A 23,891-nucleotide genomic window follows, 5' to 3' on the forward strand; every position below is an offset into this window, starting at 1 on the left:
CATATACTTGTACATGTGTAGACTGTACTTACTGATAATACAGCCACCAACAAAAGTGGTGTCACCTTGCCAGACCAAGCTTGGAGAGAAGCCCTACTTGCCTTGAAAGATGGTAAAATGTTTATGAGCAAACCTCTTCAAACTGAAGAACAAACAAGAATTAGAAAAACTGCGCCAAAGTAAAAATGAATATATAGAAGAACTGGAAATGGCTGAAATCATGAACAACCATTTCAAATCAGTATTCACAATAGAAAACTCACCTAACTGTGAGGAAATAGAGATAGAGAAATCCCCCTCAATGAAAGAAATAATCGTAACACAGAAGGAAATCAGCGACCAAATTAAAACTTTTGATGTCAGAAAATCACATGTTCTGGGTAGAATTGCAAATTGGATACTGAAAGAATGCATGGAAGAATTAACAGAAAAATATACAATATAATTAAATTCTCACTTAAAGGAAAAGTTCCACAGGACTGGAAGAATGCAAACATTGTACCAATTTATAAGGGAGGAAACAAAGAAGACACATCAAACTACAGACTGGTCTCCCTGACAAGCACAGTAGCAAAAATTTGTGAAAAAGTCGTAAAAAATAGAAGAAAAAACTATACTGAATCCAAATCAATTTGGATTCAGACAAGGAAGATCATGTACAACAAACTTGATCTGCTTCTACTCAAGATTAATAGACATAATACAAGAGAAAGATGGGTGGGCAGACTGTGCCTTTCTGGACCTACAAAAGGCATTTGATAAGGTACCACACAAAAAACTAATAAGGAAGATAGAGTCAATAGGTGGCATCAGAGGAAAATTATTGGAATGGATGAGAGACTTCCTGACTGGGAGGAAAATGAGAATAGTAATTAGAGACAAGTAATAAGTGGTGTCCTGCAGGAATCAGTGCTGGCCTCGATCATGTTTGCCATATACATAAATGACATGGATGGAGTAGAGTGTTATATGGGTTTCTTTGCAGATGATGCAAAAATACTAAAGAAAGTAAAAACGGAGAAAGACTGCAACTCATTACAACAAGACAGACCTGGAAATGGACTCAAAAGTGGGAAGTAAAATTCAATATCAAGAAATGTAGTATAATGGAATTTGGAAAAAGTAAAAACAGAATATCAAAATAATACAAAATTGGTGAAGAAGAGGTAAAAAAAATTAAACTCAGAGAAAGATCTTGGAGTGATAATCAGCAAGTACATGACACCAGATAAGCATATTAATAAAATAGTAGGAGAAACCTACAATTTATTGAGGTTAATAAAAGTGGCATTTGCTTATTTGGACAAGGAAATGATAAAAACATTCCAACTACACTAATATGACCAAAACTCGAGTACACAGCAACACTATGGACACCCAATACCAAAAAGAATATAAAAAAATTAGAAAGAATACAAAGAGCAACAACGAAACTAGCACCAACTCTTTCTGAATTGACATATGAGCAAAGACTGTCCAAATTAGAATTACCAACTCTGGAACAAAGAAGGGAAAGAGGAGACTTACTATCTATAGAATAATGAAAGGAATGTAAATCTTAGATAAGAATGACTTATTGAAATGGGACAATGGAAAAACGAGAGGACAGGAAAAGAAACTAAAAAAAGATTATTATAGAAAAGATCTTGGGGGAAAAAAAAAAAAAAAAAAAAAAAAAAAAAAATAAAATAAAATAAAACAGCTTCCCACAGTGATAGATACTTGGAACAAATTAGACAAAGAAACAGTGTGTGCAAACACTATTCAAGATTTTAAGAAAAAACTTGATGCTGCGAGATACAAAGGCTGGTCACCACGAGCATAGCTCCCTTTCTGTATAATACAACTAGGTAAATACACAGGTATGTGAATGACAAACTAAAAGATAAACATGAAATAGTGTAGCTGCATCAAGGGAATAATGAATACATAGATGATTTAGAAATGGCTGAAATTATGAACAAACATTTTAAATATGTGTTCACAATTGAAAGTACAGCCACTATCCGAGTTATGACCTAGATAGGTTCCGACCAACCAGTCGTAAGTTGGATCCTTTTCAAAATGGCCGACACGAGGGTTCTACTCTAGGATACATGATATCAATCTGTTGCGTTTTTAAGTAACTTTTTCTATTGAATACTATTAAATACAAGCTGTTTACTGTTTATTTATCAATGCTTTTTAGTTTAATTTTTATAATTTTTTCTATTTTTTTTTAATGTTTTAATACTGTACTGTATTTCAGTATATATACGTATGCAGGTACTGTATGTATATACTATACCTGTATATATACACACACACACATATTAAATATAACCTTGCTTACCATTTTTAAGTTTTTTAAATTGTAGTTTCCTTTTAACAATTTTTTCTTAATTCTTCAATTGTTGTATGTACTCTATATGTGAATTTTAAGATCTATTTTTCTCATCCATTTCAATCTATTCTAAGTGTGAGATATAGGTACAGTACATTTATCTTTGTATACAGCATTGAGTAAAAGCAGCAACGACTGCAACAGCACTGTAGGAGAAAAGCCAAATGCAGAGTATGGGATCCAATGTATTTAACGTTGCGCCCAGCAGGGCTTCTCCCGAAATAACATAGTGGACATTTTTAAGGCTATCGACCCATATAGGGGTCATTAAGCCTGGTGTGAAGTTGTTCAGTCTCTACTTTTTTTTTTTTTTTTTCTTTCTTTAACACCAGTTTCATGTTCGTTTCTCCCCGCAAGCTCGGGTTATATAAGGAGTCAGATGTTTGTCCACTATGTTATTTCTGAAGAAGCCCTGGTGGGCGAAACGTTAAATACATTGGATCCCATACTCTGCATTTGGCTTCTCTCCTACAGTTCTATACAGTATTGTTTTCAGTTGCTTAGTTGTTAATATGATATGGTAAGTTAAAGAAAGAAAATACTTATTATAGTGTATTCGTATTAGTAAACTCATAATAGGCATCAGCTAGACGTGGTCGTAAGTACATAAATATCCTTCATCCATAATTTATCAAACTCTTCCACAAATGCCTTAGCTGCAGGCGCATCACTGCTAGCAGCCTCACCTTTCGACAACACGTGGTGAACCTGGTAACACTCTCAAAAGCAACGAAACCACCCAGCACTCACTATGAACTCATGTGAAGCGTATTCTTCACCTGAACGTTCTTTCAACATGTGAAATTAACTTGTAGCCTTACTTTGCACTGCTTGCAACGTCACTCTCACATTTATTTGCCTATTATCTTCCAACCACGTGTATAGCAACTTTTCCATCTCTGCCATAACTGCCGTACACAATGCCGGTTGCCACAACTATATTACACGCTGTGCTGCCAGACATGTACAGTAAACTCATAATAGGCATCTGCTAGATGTGGTGGTAAGTAGGGGTGGTCGTAACTCGCGTACGTCGTAACTCAGATAGTGACTGAACACAAAATTGGGAGCAAGGACAGTGAGAAAGATCCCTCCCTCAATGAAAGAAACAACTATGACACAGAAGGAAATAAGGGACCAAATAAAAAGCCTTAACATCAGAAAATCACATGGGCTGGATGGAATTGCAAATTGGATATTAAAAGAATGTATAGATGAACTAACAGACAAAATACACACGATTATTGATTTCTCACTCGAAGAAGGAAAAGTACCATAACATTGGAAAAATGCAAATATTGTACCAATATACAATGGAGGGGGACAAGGAAAATCCAACTATAGACCGGTCTCCCTTACAAGCACAAGAGCAAAAATATGTGAAAAAGTTATCAAAAATAAATGGATTAAACATTTGGAAGAGAATAACGTACTAAATCCAAAACAATTTGGATTTAGAAGTGGAAGATCATGTGACACAGACTTGATTTGCTTTTACTCAAGGCTAATATAAATAATACAAGAAAGAGATGGATGAGCAGATTATGCATTCTTAGATCTACAAAAAGGATTTGATAAAGTACTAAACAAAAAGCTACTAAGAAAAATTGAAGCGGCCTTGCTGTGGATGTGCTGTGTCTTGCGACACTGCTTCTGACCCAGGGCAGTGGACAAGGTGCAGGGATGACCCATCATCCAGGAGGTGCTAAGATAAGAGGGAGGGTGGAGGGGTTGGAATGTATTCAGGGATGGAATGGGTGGGAATGATTTTATGCCTTTTCCTTTTTTGGCTACCTCCCTTGTAAGGGAGAAAAAGCCTTGGTATATGTATGTAGGTGGAGTACAAAGAAAGTTATTGGAATGGATGGAAGACTTCTTGAACGGGAGAAAAATGAGGTTGGTACTTACAGACAAGAACTCAACCAGAGAAGAAAAGATAAGTGGAGTCCCACAAGGTTCTCTATTGGCTCTGATAATTATAATGTTTGCCACATATATAAATGACATGGATGAAGGTGTGGAATGTTATATGAACTTCTTTGCAGATGATGCAAAACTACTAAAGAGAGCAAATACAGAGGACGATTGTAAATCACTACAAAAAGACCTGGATAAAGTCTGGAAATGGAGTCAAAAGTGTGAAGTGAACTTCAACATCAAGAAATGTAGTATAATGGAATTTGGAAAGAGTAAAAATAGAATATCGGGGCAATATAAATTTGGGGTATTGGCTGCATGTTGTTGTGGGAAAGTAGCATGCAGTTGATACTTTAGGGTTTATTTGGGGTGCCCCTTTGGACCAGAGCCACACATCATTTTGTCTGTGATAGAGGAGGACTCGGCTCACAGATAAATTATGACACTTTTATTATACTGCTACTGTCCCTCCGTTATGGTGTCCCCCAACCCCTTGTTGCTGTCCTGTACCATTTCTCTGAATATTCATTTCCTTGTTTCACCTAGCTTGTGGTGGGGGATGGAATGCTACCACCAAAAATTGCCACTTAGATCATAAGAGGTGAGAAAAATGGGACGGGGATTGGGACTAGGCATCCTTTTCCCTGTAGCCTTACAGGGGACATTCCTAAAAAAATAAATGCATAAGAGGGTCTAGGAGTTTTCCAACCAGTACCCCAAGCTTTGGGTCTTTTAATGTGCATGGATGTGGTACTGATGGGAGTAAAAGGGAAGATATTGGCAATATGTTTGTGAGAAGAAAGATGGATGTGTTGGCTTTGAGTGAAACTAAGCTGAGAGGGAGGGGCGAATGTGAGTTTGGGAGTGTAGTTGGGAGGTTCTCAGGAGTGAAGAGAGGAAGGAGAGAAGGGGTGGCTATACTAATAAGTGAAGAGATAGGTCAATGTGTAGTGGAGTGGAAGTTTCTTCAAGGTTAGTGTGGATGAAGGTGAAACTGGGAAAGGAGATGTGGGTTTTTGTAAGTGCATATGGGCCTGGTAGTGAGAAGAGTGTAGAAGAAAGGGAGGCTTTTTGGATAGATTTAAATGAGTGCATAGAAGGATTAGGGAGGAATGTCAATGTAGTAGTATTGGGAGACCTTAATGCTAGGGTAGGAAATGAACCAATAGATGGAGTGGTTGGGAAGTGTGTAGTTCCAGGAAAGAATCGTAATGGAGAGTTGATGGTGGAGATGTGTCTAGAGAGTTGAAGATTGCAAATACTGTACAGTATTTCGCAAGAAAGTCAAGCATAAGTACACATGGGAGAGGGTGGTGGATGGAAAGGTGGTAGATAGAGTGTTAATGGACTATGTATTGGTAGATAGGAGTATAATAGGAAGATTTAAGGATGTACATGTTCTAAGGGGAGAGAGTGGGGGAATATCAGATAATTCTTTGGTGGAAGGTAAGTTGAGAGTGGAGGATAAATGGAGAAATAGGAAATGGACTAAAAGTTGGGAGGTGCAAAGAGTGAACTGCTTAAATAAGAAGGAAAGGAGTACAAGAAGTTGAGAGAGGAATGGGAGGGAGTGAAGGATAGAGTTGAACTAGGAGTGGAGGAGGAATGGGGATGGTTCAAGGAGGGAGTCACAAGGTGAGCAAAGATGGGGTGTGGAACAAAAAAGGATGGGAGGAAATAGAAGGAAGGGTAGTGAGTGGTGGGATGAGGAAACAAAGAAGGTTGTAGAAGTGAAGAAGCAAGCTTTCACAGATTGGTTACAAAATAGGACTAAAAGTAGTATGAGAGGTACAAAGAAAAGAGAAGAGAAGGAAAGCACAAGATAAAGGAGGTGAAGAGGAGAGCAGATGTGAAATGGGGTAAGAGTATGACAGAAAATTTGGAAAGTAATAAATAGATGTTTTGGAAAGAAATTAAAAGAGGAAGAGGAGGCGAATAAAGTAGAGAAGAAAAGGTAAAAGGTACAGATGGAGAGATGATAATGGAAAAGAAGGCAGTAAGAGGAAGATGGGCAGAGTATTTTAGGGAGTTGCTAAATGTGAAGGAGGATAGGGGAGGGAAAGGTAGTTGCATTGGAAAGTGCTAAGAAAATGACCATGATGAATGAGGAAAATGGAGGAAAAATAAGGAAGGATGAAATGAAGGCAGTTGTTAAGATGATGAGAGCAGGTATGGCACCTGGTCTGGATGGCTGTCATGCAGAATGTCTGAAAAAAGGAGGTACAATGATGGTGGACTGGCTGGTGAGGTTATTTAATGTTTGAGAGAGGGTAGAGTGTCAGACGACTGAAGGAGTACCTGTATAGTTCCTGAAGGGATTTCTCCCTGTCTTCTCCTTTTCTACATGGGGGGACAGAGAGGGGGGGGGGTCGCCAAATTAATGAAGCGGCCTTGCTGTGGATGTGCTGTGTCTTGCAACACTACTTCTGACCCAGGTTAGTGGACAAGATGCAGGGATGACACATCATCCAAGAGGTGTCAAGATAAGAGGGAGGGTGGAGGGTGGAGGGGAGTGGAGTGTATTGGGGATGGAATGGGTGGGAATGGTTTTTATGCCTTTGTTTTTTGGCTATCTCCCTTGTAAGGGGGAAGAAGCCATGGTATATGTATGTACAAAGAAAGTTAAAAAAGTTAACTCAGAAAGGGACCTACGAGTAATTATCAGCAATGACATGACACCAAACAAACATATCAATAAAATAGTTGGAGAAATTTTCAATTTACTAAGATCAATGAAAGTGGCCTTTGACTACTTGGATGAAGAAATGGTGAAGAAAATATTATTTACATTGATAAGACCAACACTGGAGTATGCTGTGACACTATGGACACCCAGTACTAAAAAGAATATAAGTTGGAAAGAATTCAAAGAGCAACAACAAAGATGGCACCAACACTCTCCAAACTGACATACAAAGATTGTCCAAATTGGAACTACCAACCCTGGAGCAAAGAATAGAAAGAGGATATCTAATGACCATCAACAGAATTATGAAAGGGATGGAAGTCCTTGATAGAGATGATTTGATTAAGTGAAATAAAAGAAAAACAAGAGGACTTGAAAAGAAACTTAAAAAGGATAGTTATAGAAGAGATCTGAAAAAGAATAATTTCACACAGATTGGGGGATATCTGGAATAAATTGGATGAGGAAACAGTGAGTGCAAAAACTATACAAGAATTTAAGAACAAACTTGATGCTGAAAGATACAAAGATGGGTCCTTACAAGCATAGCTTTCTTCCCATAAAATGCAACTAGGTAAATACACATTAAGATCACCCCATGGCCACCTTTCAAGGCAAGAGGGACATGATCTGTCTGAGCCCAGTCTGGTGAGGTGACACCACTTTTGATGGTGACTGTACAAAATGACAAATATTCCTCCTGTTTAAAACAAATTCCTGAAATTATGCCTAACATGCCAATTCCTAAACTTTGTTACCATGTGGTGTGTTTGGTGGCTAGTTCTCCTACAGTACCTGTAATGTTACTGTCTGGTCCTGTGCTGCAGGAGGAAGGGGAGGGCGGCCCTCACCTGAACCCAACAAATTGGCACCTCCTTCCTCGGACATAGATCGTGTGATGACACCATGCGTGGAGTTGGTGGAGAGTTGTGTGGCAGGAATATGCTGAGCCTGAGGGGTTTGTGATGGGACATATCCCTCTTGGCTGTAGGCAAGGTAGCCTGCACCCTGGGGGGTGAAGACAAGTGCATCCAAACTACAAGATTTTTCATGAGCCAAGGCAAAGAAACACTGTGCTGTATCTATTTTTACAATCCATAGATGCATGTGCAAAATTGAAAAGCAATTTCACTTCACAAGCAGAATAAAAGCCTTAAACTCAACCTTCTAGAATACATCAAATGGGTTATATGAGTTCACAAAAATACTCAAACCAAATTAGTTTAATCACTACACAATAGTGTAACACATGAGAATATTTACTAATTAACCCTCTCACACTGTTACAAAAATTAAACAATATCAGGACATACAACCTAGTGTTTAAGGAACTTTTTTACCCCCTCTTAGTAAGAGAGAGAGAGAGAGAGAGAGAGAGAGAGAGAGAGAGAGAGAGAGAAAAGGACAGACAGACTGGTATAGTCCCCCACAGAGACAGAGGCAAGATCAAGAAAATATAGTGGGGCAATAGCCGATCTGGTTCCCTACCAGGCAAATAAGCTATACATATATATATATATATATATATATATATATATATATATATATATATATGAGAAAGCGAGAGAGACTTGATTACGATGTCCTGGTCACTAAAGGCTGAAGACTACACTGACAGAAGATTTCTTCTTTAGGGATGGTCATGGTCATGGTACAGGGTCATAAGTACAGTATAAATTTGAAAAAGAAGAAAAGAAAAATCTAAAGAATGTGAAAAGTAGTTTTCAATAAGAATTATGTATACTTAGAATGGCTGATAAGGTGATATAGCCCAACCTATACATACATAAATCTAAATCCAAATATGATATTGGGAAACTGATGAGATATCATCCAAGTTGGAGCCATACATGAATTTGAAATTAGATTTGATGATCGGAGAGTAGGAAACAGGACCCCACAAGTATTTACCTAATTGTAGTATACAGGAAAGGAGCAATGCTTGTTGGGTCCTGTCTCCTATTCTCTATTTTTCTAATATACCATGACACCAATTCATGTAGGGCACCAACTTAATCTATATCTTTGATTTCCACTTATATCTACATTTGAACTCCTGTATAGTTTGAGTTTAGGCTATATCACCTAAGCTATTCCACATATTTATACATCTATATGGGAAACTGTATTTCTTCGCATCCTTTTGACATGTGGTCTTTCTTAATTTACATCTATGACCTCTTAAAGCACTCCCATCTTTAATAAGGTGATCTCTTCTATCAATGTAATCTATCTCCTTTAGTGACCTGAATATTGTAATTGTGTCACCTCTTTCTCTTCAATCTTTAAAAGTCAGTAGACCCAGTATTTAAGTCTTTCCTCGTATGGTTTATCTGCCAGACTGGGCATTTTGGTTTCTGCCCTTTGTACTCTCTGATTTTGCTTATATCCTTCACTCTGTGTGTGGGTCATACTACTGATGCATATGTCTTGGACATATCAGGGTTTCAATGAGTTTTTTCATCATCTCTTCATCCATATAATAGAATGCCACTTTAATCTTCTGCCGTAGTCTGTATGTCTCCCACAATCCTGCTGATATGTCTGTTAGGTAACAGGTCTTTTATCAACACTTCCAAGTTTTTCTCCTTTTTTGCCACAAACCAATGAAAGACCATTTCACACTGCTGTTTTGTGCTAATGCAAGTGGCAATTTGAAAGTGACACCACTGCCTGTTTACCATTCAGAGAATACACAAGCCTTCAAGAATTGTAAAGTCCAGAAGAGCATGCTAGTGTGATGTGGAGGTCCAACAGCAAGGCTTGGGTGGCACGTGATCTTTTTACTGATAGGATCAATGAGGTATTTGGTCCTTCTGTGAATCTACCACTTCATGCCTTGCTTGTTATGGACAATGCTCCTGCCCATCCTCCAGGTCTAGAAGATGATCTCCTTGATGAATTTCAATTCAAGACCCAGTTCCTGCCTCCCAACACCACTCCTTTACTCCAGCCCATGGATCAGCAGGTCATCTCAAACTTTAAGAAGCTCTACACTAAAGTGCTCTTTGAGCATTGTTTTGAGGTGACTGAGGTGACCAATCTCATTCTCAGAGAGTTTGAAAAGACCACTTCCACATCATTGTCTGCCTCAAGATGATCAACAAAGCATGGGAGGGGGTCACCAAGAGAACCCTTATTTTGGCTTGGAAGAAGCTTTGGCTGGATGGTGTTGCTGAACACAACTTTGAGGGGTTTGAGTCAGCACCTGTGGAGCCTGTAGTTGACGAAATTGTGTCTTTGGCCAAGACCATGGGGCTGGAGGTGGATAACAACAACATTGATGATCTTGTGAAAGAACACTGACAGGTGCTGACCACTTAAAAGTTTATGGAGTTGCATTCTGTTTTATAGCAAGAAGTTGTGGCGTATATTTCGTCAGGGGAGGATGAGGGAACAGCCTCAGCAGAGCAGCAACCTTCCAGTGCAATAAGGGAGATGCTTAAAACATGGGAATCTATTTCATTGTACATTGATAAGTTTCACCCCAATAAGGCAGTGACTATGCATACTACAAATTTATTTAATAATGCTGTCACATTTTTGCCAAACTTTGAAGTGTAGACAAAAACAAATATCTCTTGACAGCTTTCTAGTGAAAATTATTCTAAAGAAAGTGCCAGTTGTGCCAATGTTTCTAAAAGATTTAAAGCTTGAGTCAGCTGAGACTATTATAGCAGTGAGTGAAGAGAAATCTCCCTTGGTGGAGGATTCTCCTCCTTCACCTCAATAATCCTCCCTCCTGTCTCTGTCTCTCTTGAGCCAGGAGCTACCTTAATTTCTTCATAAACTGCAACATTACCTATATTTATTTTTATTTCATTTTACTAATTATTCTTTCCCAAGTTCATTTACTATACATTAAAATATTTTTATTTTATGTGTTATAATCTAAAAAACTATTTTAAATATTATTAGAAATTATTTTTGAGTATTTTTTCTTAAGCATGGGATGCAGTATTGTATTTTACATTGACTCCTATGAAAAAAAAAATTGTTTAATGAGTGTTTCACATTACGAGTAAGATTCGGGAACGAATTATGCTCATTAAGTGAGGTTCCACTGTACTATTTTTGCATGGAGCCAAGAATGGGAAATGAAATTCAATACCAAAAAATGCAAAGTACTGGAAATGGGCAACAGCCGCAAAAGACCACCCTTAAACTATTCCTTGGGAGGCAAACACATTGCAAAAGCAAAATAGGAGAAAGACTTGAAAGTGTTGATAAAAGAGAACCTGTCATTTGACAGACATATCAACAGGATTGTAGGAGAGACATATGGATACTGCAGATGATTAAAGTAGAATTCCATTATATGGATGAAGAGATAATGAAAAAACTCATTAAAACCCTGATACATCCATGATTGGAAAAAGGGTCAGTAGTATGGTCCCCACACAGTGATGGATATAAGCAAGACTGAGAGAATACAAAGGGCAGCAACCAAACCAGCCTGGCAGATAAACCACATGAGGAAAGACTAAAGGTACTGGGTCTGCCAACCTTGAAAGATCAAAGGGAAAGAGGTGACAAGATTAGTGTTCAGGTCACTAAAGGGGTTAGATTGCATTGATAGAAGAGATCTCCTGATTAAAGATGGAATGGTTTTAAGAGGTCATGAAAGTAAATTACAAAAGACCGCATGTTGAAAAGATGTGAAGAAATACAGTTTTCAATATTGATGTATAAATATGTGGAATAGCTTAGGTGATATAGCCCAAGCTCAAACAATACAGGAGTTCAAATCTAAATATGATAATTGGAAATCAAAGATATAGATTAAGTTGGTGCCCTACATGAATTGGTGTCACGGTATATTAGAAAATTAGAGAATAGGAGACAGGACCCAACAAGCATTGCTCCTTTCCTGTATACTACAATTAGGTAAATACGTTAGGTTGCCTGTTGTACAATGATGCATCACAATACATGCATTACAAAATATAAAGTTACTGCTGTTATACTCATTCTCTTTCACCCTGAATAAATATGACATCATAGAAAACATGATCAAGCCTGTTCACAGAATATGGGGGTCACTCAGCCACAACTACAAAATAAATATAATCAGGAAGGCAACACCAACATCCTTGTATCTACTTGCGGCTCATGATGCATATATAAGCGTCATCATATTCAAGAGTTAACCCCTTCCATACGGTGCCGCATATGTAGGCGTCATGAGGAGCAAGTGGATACGCGAGGCTGCCATATCGGCGTCTTGATTATATTTATTGTAGTTGCCCCTCCGTAATGACATACTCTCTAAACTGTCTGTAATCACATTTTCTATGGTTATCAAAATTCACGGGTGAAAGAGAGAACGATCGATATAAGCGGTGACTATATTTTATGATGCGAGTATTATTACGACACGTCGTACGGCTGGCATCGGCTGCTGCCCGCAAGATTTAAGGCCCGTACTGAAGAGGTTAACAGAAGAGGAAGCAGTAAGGGGAAGATGGACAGATTATTATAGAGAGCTGTTTAATGTAGAGGATAGGGAGGGATTGGTAGTAGCAGAGGGAGGCACTAAGAGAATGATGGTGATGGGAGAGAAAAATGGAAAAACAAAAAACCTGAGTTGCAAATAGTTTTGAAAACAATGAAGGCCGGTAAGGCACCTGGGTGACATGTTGAGTGTCAGAAGAAGGAAGGTACAGTAATACTGGACTGGCTGTTGAGGTTATTTAATATATGTCTAAGGGAGAGCAGAGTGCCAGAGGTCTGGAACAATGCCTGTATAGTTCCACTTTACAAGGGAAAATGGTAGAAATTTGAGCATAGTAATTTTAAAGGGATGAGTTTGTTGAGTGTGGTTGGGAAGGCTTATGGGAGGGTTGTAACTGAGAGGATTAAGAGATGAACAGAGGGAATAATTGGTGAGGAGCAGTGTCGGTTTAGGAAAGGTGGAGGATACATGGATCAGATTTTTGTGGTAAAAGGAAGCTTTAGCAAAAGGTAAGGATGTTTTTTTTTTTAGTCTTTATGGATTTGGAAAAGGCTTATGACAGGGTAGACAGGAATGCACTGTGGAAGGTATTACAAATATATGGGATGGGGGAAAACTATTAAGGGCAGTCAAGAGCTTTTATAATAGTAGAGCCTGTGTTACAATTGGAAATGGAGAAAGTGAGTGGTTTGAAGCAAAGGTGGAACTGCATCAGGGATGTCATGCTGCCATGAGTGTTCAATTAATACATGGATTGGGTGGTGCAGGAGGTAAATGCAAGGGTAATGGGTAGGGTACTAGAGACGGTTAAAGAAAATGGAGAAAAGTGTGAGGTAAGCCAGTTGTTTTTTGTGGATGTCATTGCACTTGGGGCATGGTTAGAGGGGGATTAAGGCAGTTAGTGACAGAGTTTGGGAATGTATATGGTAGAACATTGAAGGTCAATGTGGGTAAAATTAAGGTGATGAGATGTACAAGGGGAGAGGATGGCAAAGAGTGGAAGTAATCTTAAAGGTTGGAGGAAGTGGGTACTTTGGGTATTTGGGGTAGCATGTGCCAGGAAAGGGAGGAGTTAAGTTAAACTAAAAAGTATCATGAGAAATAGGCACCAGGGGATGGATGGAAAGGTGATTGTGCCAATAACACTGTATGGGGTGGAGACTTGAAATTTAAAAGAGGCAGAGAGAAGTTTAAATGTGTCTGAGATGAAATGTTTGAGAAGTATGGTAGGGGTTATGGGGCTGGATAGAGTGAAAAACAAGGTGAAGACGAGAGTAGGGGTGGAAAAGGAGATGGCAGACAGGGCTGATGAAAGAGTATTGGGATGGTTTGGTCACACACATGGGAAGGATGAGTGAAGAGAGATTAGCAAAAAAAAAAAAAAAAAAAAAGTGTGGAAGGCAGATGTGGATGGAGTGAACCTGAGGGGATTACTGAGGATGAGATGAATGGATTGGGTGATAGGGGCGTTGAGCAAGAGGGGATTGTCTGTTGAGGAAGGAAAGGAGAAGGCACGAGATAAGGGTGAGTGTAGAATGGCTGTGTATAGATAATACTGTGATGCAAGGAAGGGAGGGGGCAAGGGATGGGGGAATAGAGAGTGGTTATGAATTAATATTTTGATGCAGCCCAAAGTGATTTCTCCCCATCTTATCTATTTTCAGCATGAGGGGACTGAGAGGGAGGGTTGGCAATTAAGTGAAGTAGCATTGCTGTGTATGTACTGCATCTTGCTTCATTGCTTCTGACCCAGGGCATTGGGTGGGATACATGGATGACCTTTCATCCATGATAAACTAAGATGAGAGGAAAACGAGGGCGGTGGATGGGAGTAGAATGAGTCGGAGTGGGTACATGCCTTTTGACTCATTATATGGATAAAATGTTATGAAAGAATTAGAAGACCTGGAAGGTATCAAAATTGGGGGATGAAATATTAACAACATTAGATACACAGATGAAACAGCGATGATTACAGATACTGAAGAAAAATTACTGGAACTGATACAATCACTAGCAGCATCATGCAAGCAGAAAGCTCCAAGAATCAACTTTAACAAAACTGAATCAATGGGCATTACCAAGGGACAACAAGGGATTACAATGAATGTAATGCTACAGCAAAAGTAATTTGAATACTTGGAAAGTGTGATAACGGAAAAGGTTGACTATCTGGCATTAGTTAAAACCCTCCTTGACTATGTGCTACAGTTTTGGTCTGCATCCTATAAAATTGATATAAATTTATTTGAATCAGTAAAGGAGAATGACCTAAATGATACATGGCCTAAAAAATTTGCCTTATGAGGACAGGCTTCGACACCTTAATTTACACTCTCGAAAGATGCAGAGTATGGGGTGATCCAACAGAGGTGTTGAAGTGGATCAAATGCTTTAACAAGGGTGATGTAAACAAGATCATTATATTAAGACAACAGGGCAGAACTCGCAGTAATGGATTTAATTTGGACAAATTTAGATTTAAGAAGGAAATAGGCAAGAACTGGTTTATCAATAGGGTGGTCAACAAATGGAATAGACTTAGTAACCATGTAGTGAGCACTGAAACTATTGATTGTTTTAAGAAAAAGTTAGACAACTTTATGGATGGGATGACAGGTGGTAATGGATATGGAACTGCCTTGTGTAGGCCTTATGGGCTCTTGCAGTCTCCTTCATTCTTATGTTCTTATGACTGTGAAGATGAAATAGGTAAAGAATACCTACAGCAAAAGGGGCAATTAAGAAAGTTGGGAAACTGCTGTCAAATAAGAATATGAACATGGGTATTAGATAAAGAATCAAAGAAAACAGCAAGAAAAAGTTTGAAGCCACAGAAATATGGTTTTACAGAAAAATGCTCAGAATCCCCTGGACTGCCAGAATTATGAATGAGGGACTGAGGACAACAGGGGTGGAAAGAAGCCTGATAAGAGATATAGAGAAGAGATGGTTAAAATTCCTGAGACACATACTAAGAGGTGGAGAATTAGAGATTGTTAGCTTTGAAGAGTTGATGGGAAAAGAGCAAGACCAAGGCAGAGGGTAAAATTCATGAACAGCCTCATAAACTATGTTAGAGGAAAGTGGACAATGGCATAGATGGGGAGGCTGGCAGAAGATTGGGGAAGTTGGTGCTCTATGATCAATGACGTCACATGACAGACTACAGTATGGTAGGGTAAAGTCCCTAATAAGGGGGAAAAACCCCTTGGTATATAGTCAATTGTGAATGCTTGAAGTGTGTGTTGTGGTGTGAATTCTCTCTTTGGTGAGGGAAATGTGTATGTTGCATTTGTGCATGAATTACTGGAGAACTGCACTTTTGGTTTTTCATGTTACTGATGTTGATTTGTAGAATGTTATGGTTGTGATTGATATTGAATTGTGTTTTTGCTGTATTTACCTAGTTGTATTTTGCAGGAGGAGAGCTATGCTCACAGTGACCTAATATTGTATCTTTCTGCATCCAGCTTGTTCTTAAAGTTGTGTATAGTTTTAGTACTCACTGTTTACTCTTTCAGTTTCTTCCAGATATCTATCACTCTGTGTGGAAAGCTATTCTTTTTCAGATCTCTTCTGTAACTGTCTTAAGTTTCTTCTCGTGTCCTCTTGCATTTCTTCTGTCCCATTTTTGTAGGTCATCCCTATCCAGAATTTCCATCCTTTTCATAATTCTATAGATGGTTATCAAATCACCTCTTCCTCTTCTTTGTTCCAGAGTTAATAAATTTAGTTTGTTCAATCTTTGTTCTTATGTCAAATTGTAAAGTGTTGGTGCCATCTTTGTCATTGTTCTTTGAATTCTTTCTAGTTTATGTTTTTTTTTTTTTTTTAGTGATGCTGCGTATTCCAATTTTGGTCTTCTCAGTGTAACTAGTATTTTCTTTATCATTTCTTCATCCATGTAATCAAAGGCCACTTTCATTTATCTTAATTAGTTAAAAGTTTCTCTGACTAATTTGTTGACATGTTTGTTTGGTGTCATGTCATTTGAGACAGTTGCTCCTTGGTCTCTTTCCGAGTTTACTTTTTTAACTTCCTTTGTACCAATTTTATATTGACCCAAGGTTCTATTTTTGTTTTTTCCAAACTCCATTATACTACATTTCTTAACCACTTCCATACGGTGACACCTACATAGGCAGCATGAGGAGCAAGTGGGTACGCAATGATGCCGACGTCGGCGTCTTGATTATATTTATTGTAGTCGTACCTACATAACCTCCATTCTCTCTAAACTGGCTTCATCATATTTTCTATGGTTATCAAAATTCACGGGTGCAAGAGAACGAACGATTGAGCACTGACTTTATTTTTTATAATGTGATTATTATGACGCAACATCGCACGTCGGGCAGCTAATGCTGCCAGACGTGCGATGTGCCCCAGAGTGAAGAGGTTAATGTTCAAGTTCACTTCACTCTTTTGACTCTATTTCCAAACTTTGTCCATGTCTTCTTGAGGAGATTTGCAGTCTTCCTCTGTACTTACTCTAATAGTTTTGCATCATCTGCTGAGAAGTTCATATATCATTCCATGCCTTCATGTAATTTATATAAATGGCAAATATTATCAGAGCAAATACAGAGCCTTGAGGGACTCCACTTATTATATCTTCCCAATTTAAGTTCTTGTTTCTAAGTATCACCCTCATTTTTCTTCCATTCAAGAAATCTTTCATCCATTCCAATAATTTTCCTTTATTCCAACTATTATTTCAATTTTTCTTAGTAGCTCTTTGTGTGGTACTTTGTCTAAAGCCATTTGTAAATCCAAGAAAGCACAGTCTGCTCATCCATCTCTTTCTTGTATTATTTCTATTAATCTTGAGTAAAAGCATATTATGTTTGTAGTACATGATTTGCCACTTCTAAATCCAAATTGTTTAGGGTTTAGTATATTGTTCTCTTCCAAGTGTTTAATCCATTTTTTCCTAATAACTTTTTTGCATATTTTTGCTATTGTGCTTGTAAGGGATACCAATCTATAGTTTGTTGGATTTTCTTTGTCTCCTTTGTATATTGGTACAATATTTGCATTTTTCTAATCTTGTGGTCCTTTTCCTTCTTTGAGTGAGAAGTCAATTATCTTGTGTATTTTGTCTGTAAGTTCATCTATACATTCTGTCAATATCCCGTTCACAATTCCATCAGGCCTATATGACTTTTTGACATCAAGGTTCATTATTTGATCTCTTATTTCTTTCCATGTCACCGTTACTTCTTTAATTTCAGGGGATCTTTCTCGTTCTTCATCCCAAATTTGTGAGCTTTCAGTTGTAAATACAGACCAAAAATGCCTGGTCATTATCTTCAGCCATTTCTACATCTTCTATATATTCTTTATTTCCTTTGCACAGTTTCACTATTTCATGTTTGTCTTTTAGTCATTTACATATCTGTAAAATAGTTTAGCTTGGTCTTTGCATTCGTCTATTATATATTTTTCGTAGTTTCTTTTTTTCCTCTCTATGTATATCTACATATTCATTTCTCAGTTTGATGTATGTTTGCCATTTGGTAATTTTTTTTTTCTTTTTTCCATCTTTTCCAGGCTTTGTCTCTTCTAATTTTAGCATCACTACACTTTTTGTTATACCAACACTTTATGTAAACTGTTTTTTGTTTCTTCTTAGGTACATATTTAGCTGTTTCCTCCTTGTACTTTTCTTTAAATATGTTCCATTTCTCTTCCATCTTTGTTTCTTCATTTTTTCTAAGTTTTACAAAGTCTGTTTTGTTGTACATTAATCTTCCCTCTCTATGATTCTCATTTCTTCTCACTTCATTTTGTTCCTTAAATTTGAACTCTATTAGTATGTGGTCACTCTTCCCAATTGGTGTTTTGTAATTAATTTAGTCCACAATTTCAGCCTCCGAGATGAATATCAAGTCTAGTCTCAAAGGTTCTTCATTGTTTCTATATCTAGTGTTATCCTTGACCCATTGAGTCAATGTATAGTCAATGGTCCAATCCAGTAGAATGTTGCCCCAGAGTTCCTCTCTACCTTTCATTGTCAATTCTTCCCAATTTATTTCCTTTGTGTTAAAGTCACCCATAATTACTATGTTTCCTCCATCTATCAGTATCTTAGATAATTCATTCTTTGTGTCTTCCAGTAATTTTGAATGATAGCTATCACACTCAGCCTTTGCTATTTGGGGCACATAAAATACTATAATTTTTCTGTTTTTCATAATGCTATTTTCAACTTTAATTGTGATCATTTCCACATTATCTTTACCTTCTGTTATCTTTGTCACCTTTAAGTCCTTTTTAGTCAATAACATGACTCTTCCCCCTCGTTTATCCATTTTATTTTTCGACCGATGGTTGTATAAACCTTGTCCCACCATACTTGATGATATAGGATCTTTCAATATTGCCTCCACAATGCCCATTGTGTCTGGTTTCTCTATTAACAAATAGTCATTTAATTAATTTATTCCAGAAATACTGTCCATGTTTGTGTATGCCACTTTTAATTTTTTCTTTTCTTCACTTTTTTGGTTTATGTTTCCATTTTTCTGATGTACCATTTCCTTAGCCTCAGATCCAGTACTCTCTCTCTCTCTCTTAAAAAAAAAAAAAAAAAAAAAAAGGTGGGTCTCTGTTCTTCTGTTTTTTTCCTTAGCTTCATTTCTTAGTACCCTATCTTTATTTCTTCATCATTCATTTCCTTTTTTATCCATGCATTTTTGTCATTTTCACTGTTTTGTTTGGCCATTTTTGATAGTATCTCTTCAGCTATTATTTGAGTCCTTAGTTTGATTTTCATTGTCCTATAGTTTTTTCTTTATAGTATGTACCCATTCTAAGCATGTCATTGATTTCCTTCTCCAGCTCTTGACCCTCATCCTGAACCGGTTTCAGTATTTCCTTTGCAATTTCTTTCTCTTCTTTTTCTCTTTGGTACTGGCTGCATGTTATTGTGGCAAAGTTGCATGCAGTTGATACTTTAGGGTCTATATGGGGCGCCCCTACGGACCAGAGCAACACATCATTTTGTCTATGATAGAGGAAAACTCTGTTCATAGAGAAATGATGATACAGTACTTGTTGCTGTCCTGTACCATTTCTCCGAGTACTCATTTTCTGTTTTCACCGACCTTGTGGTGGGGGAAGAGAATGCTATCACCAAGTCTTTCCACTTGAGTCATAAAAGGCGACAAAAAATGGGACGGGGATGGGAATAGGAGTCCTACTACCTGTAACCCCGAAAGGGGACATTCCTAAAAAGAAAAGAAAAGGCATAAGAGGATCTGGAATTTTCCAACCAGTACCCTAAGGTTTGGGTCTTTTAATGTGCGTGGATGTGGTACAGATGAGAGTAAAAGGGAAGAGATAGGCAGTATGTTTGTGAGAAGATGGATGTGTTGGCTTTGAGTGAAACTAAAATGAAAGGGAAGGGCAACTGTGAGTTTGGGAGTGTAGCTGGGAGGTACTCAGGAGTGAAGAGGGGATGAGGGAGAGAAAGGGTGGCTATACTAGTAAGTGAAGAGACAAGTAAGCTGGTAGTGGAGTGGAAGGAGGTTTCATCAAGGTTGATGTGGATGAAGGTGAAGTTGGGAAAGGAGATGTGGGTTTCTGTAAGTGTGTATGGACCTGGTAGTGAGAAGAGCATACAGGAAAGGGAGGCCTTTTTGGTAGATATAAATGAGTGCATAGAGGGATTAGGGAGAAATGTCAATGTAGTTGTATTGGGAGACCTTAATGCTAGGGTAGGAAATTAACCAATAGACGGAGTGATTGGGAAGTATGGATTTCCAGGTAAAAATCATAGTGGAGAAATGATAGTGGAGATGTGTCTTGAAAGAGAGTTGATGATAGCAAATACAGTGTTTAAGAAGAAAGTCAAGCATAAGTACACATAGGAGAGGGTGGTGGATGGAAGGGTGGCAGATAGAGCGTTAATGGACTATATAGTGGTGACCAGGAGTATGGTAGGAAAAGTTAAGGATGTACATGTTCTAAAGGGAGAGAGTGGGGGAATATCAGATCATTTTCTGGTGGAAAGTAAAATGAGAGTGGAGAATAGGTGGAGAAAGAGGAAAAGGGCAGAAGGTAGGGAGGTACTTAGAGTGAACTGCTTAAATGAGGAAAAAAAGGAGAGTGAGTTTAAGAAGAAACTGAAAAAGGAGTGGGAGGGAGTAAAGGATAGAGTAGAACTAGGAGTGGAGGAAGAATGGGGATGGTTCAAGGAGGGAGTCATAAGGTGTGCAAAGATGGTGTGTGGAACAAGGAAGGTGGGAGGAAAAAGAAGGAAGGGTAGTGAGTGGTGGGATGAGGAAGCAAAGAAATGTGTAGAAGAGGCAGGCATTCATAGATTGGCTGCAAATTAGGACGAGGGAATTGTATGAGAGGTACAAAGTAAAGAGAGGGGAAGTTAAGCACAAGATAAATGAAGCAAAGAGGAAAGCAGATGTGAAATGGGGTAAGAGTATGACAGAAAATTTTGAAAGCAATAAAAAGATGTTTTGGAAGGAAATTAAGAGAGGAAGAAGAGGCGAATCAAGTAGAGAAGAAAAGGTAAAGGGTGCAGATGGAGAGATGATAATGGAAGTGAAGGCAGTGAGAAGATGGTGGGCAGAGTATTTTAGGGAGCTGCTAAATGTGAAGGAGGATAGGGAGGGAAAGGTACTTGCAGTGGGAAGCGCTAAGAAAATGAGAGTGATGAATGAGGAAAATGGAGGAGAAATAGGGAAGGATGAAGTGAAAGCAGCTGTTAAGATGATGAGAGCAGGTATGGCACCTGGTCTGGATGGATGCCATGCAGAATTTCTGAAGAAAGGAGGTACAGTGATGGTGGACTGGCTGGTGAGGTTATTGAATGTTTGTTTGGGAGAGGATAGAGTGCCGGAGGACTAGAGGAGTGCCTGTATAGTTCCGCTTTACAAGGGAAAGGGACAAGTGTGAGTGTAGTAGTTTCAGAGGGATCAGCTTGTTGAGTGTAGTTGGGAAGGCTTATGGGAGGATCTTGATTGAGAGGATTAGGAGAGGAACAGAGGGAGTAATTGGTGAGGAACAGTGTGGGTTTAGGACAGGCAGGGGTTGTGTAGATCAGATTTTTGTGGTAAGACAGATATGTGAGAAAGCTATAGGAAAAGGTAAGGATGTTTTTTGGGCTTTTATGGATCTGGGAAAGCTTTATGGCAGGGTAGACAGGAAGGCACTGTGGGAGGTTATGCAGATATATGGGATAGGAGGAAAGCTGTTAAGAGCAGTCAAGAGTTTTTATGAGAGTAGTACAGCTTGTGTTAGGATTAGAATTGGAGAGAGTGAATGGTTTAAGGTAAAGGTGGGACTTCATCAGGGGTGTGTTATGTCACCCTGGCTGTTCAATCTTTACATGGATGGGGTGGTGCGAGAGGTGAATGCAAGGGTAGTGGGTCAGGGGTTGGAGATGATTAAAGAAAATGGAGAAAAGTGGGAGGTGAGCCATTTGTTATTTGCTGACAACACTGCGCTTGTGGCAGGATCAGAGGAGGGATTGAGGAAGTTGGTGACAGAGTTTGAGAAGGTGTGTGAAAGAAGGAAGCTGAAGATAAATGTGGGTAAAAGTAAGGTGATGAGATGTACAAGGGGAAAGAGTGACAGTAGGTTGGAGGTGAGCATTAAGGGTGAAAGACTGGAGGAAGTAGATAGTTTTAGATACTTGGGTGCAAATGTGGCAGGAAAGGGAGGAGTAGGGTGGAGGTAGAATGTAGATTGAGAGAAGCGAGTAAATGCCTTGGTGGATTAAAAAGTGTAATGAGAAATAGATATCTGGGAATGGATGCTAAGAGGAGGTTATATGAAGGAGTGATTGTGCCAACAGCATTGTACGGGGGCAGAAACATGGAGCATGAGAGAGGAAGAGAGGAGTTTGAATGTGTTTGAGATGAAATGTCTGAGAAGTATGATAGGGGTTACTCGGCTAGAGTGAGAAATGAGGTGAGGAGGAGAACAGAGGTGGAAAGGGAGCTGGGAGATAGGGTTGATGAAAGGGTATTAGTAATACCCTTTCATCAACCCTAATACCTAATTAGGATGGTTTAGACACATGGAAAGAATGAGTGAAGAAAGATTGGTAAAAGAAGTGTGGAAGGCAGAGGTGGAAGAGTGAATATGAGGGGGCATCCTAGGATGAGATGGATGGGGTGAAAAGGGCATTACAAAAGAGAGGAATGTCTGTTGAGGAAGGATGGGAGAGGACAGAAGATAGGGGTGAATGGAGAAGGGTTGTGTATAGATGTTGCTGTGATGCATGAGGGGGAGTGGGTGGGGGATGAGGGGTGAGGAAGTATGTATGAGGAAAAAAAAAAAAAAAAAAAAAAAAAAACAAAAAACAAAAAAAAAAAAAAAAAAAAAAAAAAAAAAAAAAAAAAATTGACGCAGTCCGAAGGGATTTCTACCCGTCTTCTCCTTTTCTGCATGAGGGGATGGAGAGGGGGGGTCGCCGAATTTATGAAGCGGCCTTGGTGTGGATGTGCTGTGTCTTGCGACACTGCTTCTGACCCAGGGCGGTGGATGGGATGCAGGGATGACCTGTCATCCAGGAGGTGCCAAGATGAGAGGGAGGGAGGAGGGTGGAGGGGAGTGGATTATATAGTTAATGGAATGGGTGGGAGCAGTTTCTATGCCTTTTTCTTTTTGGCTACCCCCCATATAGGGGGAAAAAGCCATTGGTATATGTATGTATGTATGTATTTGTGTATATTATATTTTTCTTTGATACCGTAAACCACAATGCATTTCTTTCTATCCATTGTATCTCTCATCCATTTTCATTTTCTTTGATTACTTTAATCACTGTTTCCTTTGCATTCTCTTCTACCTGCTGTTGTACTATTTCTTTGGAAGAGATTTTTTTAATTTCATGTTCCTGTTTCCGCTGATTTTTTATTTCAATGAGATCCGTATCTTTGATCGATTCTCCCATCTTTTCAGTCACTGCTTGTAATTGTTCTTTGACCTTTTTCTTTAGTTCTTCATTTTTGTTTCTATCCTCATTTTCCTTTCTTTCATTTTCTCTTTTAATCATACTTAGTTAACTTTTTAGATCATTTAACTCTCTGATTATTTCGTAGTTAGTTCTATGTAAGTTTGACATCTCTATTTGCAAAGCTCTATGGTCTATTTTTAAATCAATTAATTCATCCATCAAGTCGTTGATGTCTCAATTCCTTAGTGCCCTGCTAACCCTAGTTTCTCTTTCTGTATCCATAACTTTTTCTATTGCTCCCCTTTCCCTCTGAAAGCCCGAAAAAACATTGCTTTCATACCTTTGAGTCATCTTTGGAGTGACACTTATACACATTCTCTTTGGGATCACTCCCAGTGGTGACTCCACTCTACTTGTATCTAGTCCTCTCTTTGTTGGTTCATTTATTCTTTTTTCTTCTTTACTTTCCTCCATTTCATGGTAAAATTATACTTTCCAAATACTGGATTTGATACCTTACAGG

At 38.5% G+C, this 23,891-nt stretch overlaps 1 protein-coding gene across 10 annotated transcripts in view; it reads right to left on the bottom strand.

Annotated features, from left to right (window-relative positions):
* The window catches only part of Zir (dedicator of cytokinesis), a 661,124-nt gene that overhangs the window by 227,617 nt on the left and 409,616 nt on the right, over nt 1-23,891 (bottom strand). For 8 of the 10 annotated variants that reach the window (XR_012967574.1, XR_012967573.1, XR_012967575.1 and 5 more), the window contains one exon: nt 7,782-7,994. The exons of the other annotated variants lie outside the window; for them this stretch is intronic. Coding sequence is in view for 2 of the 8 variants with exons in the window: in XM_076207846.1 (XP_076063961.1) it covers nt 7,782-7,994 (213 nt within the window). In the remaining 6 variants the exon portion in view is untranslated. The remainder of the gene's footprint in view (nt 1-7,781; nt 7,995-23,891) is intronic. 10 annotated transcript variants of the gene reach the window in all.

Source organism: Oratosquilla oratoria, chromosome 24, assembly GCF_046742065.1.
Source record: "Oratosquilla oratoria isolate Oo_2021 chromosome 24, ASM4674206v1, whole genome shotgun sequence".
Classification (NCBI taxonomy): Eukaryota; Metazoa; Arthropoda; class Malacostraca; order Stomatopoda; family Squillidae; genus Oratosquilla; species Oratosquilla oratoria.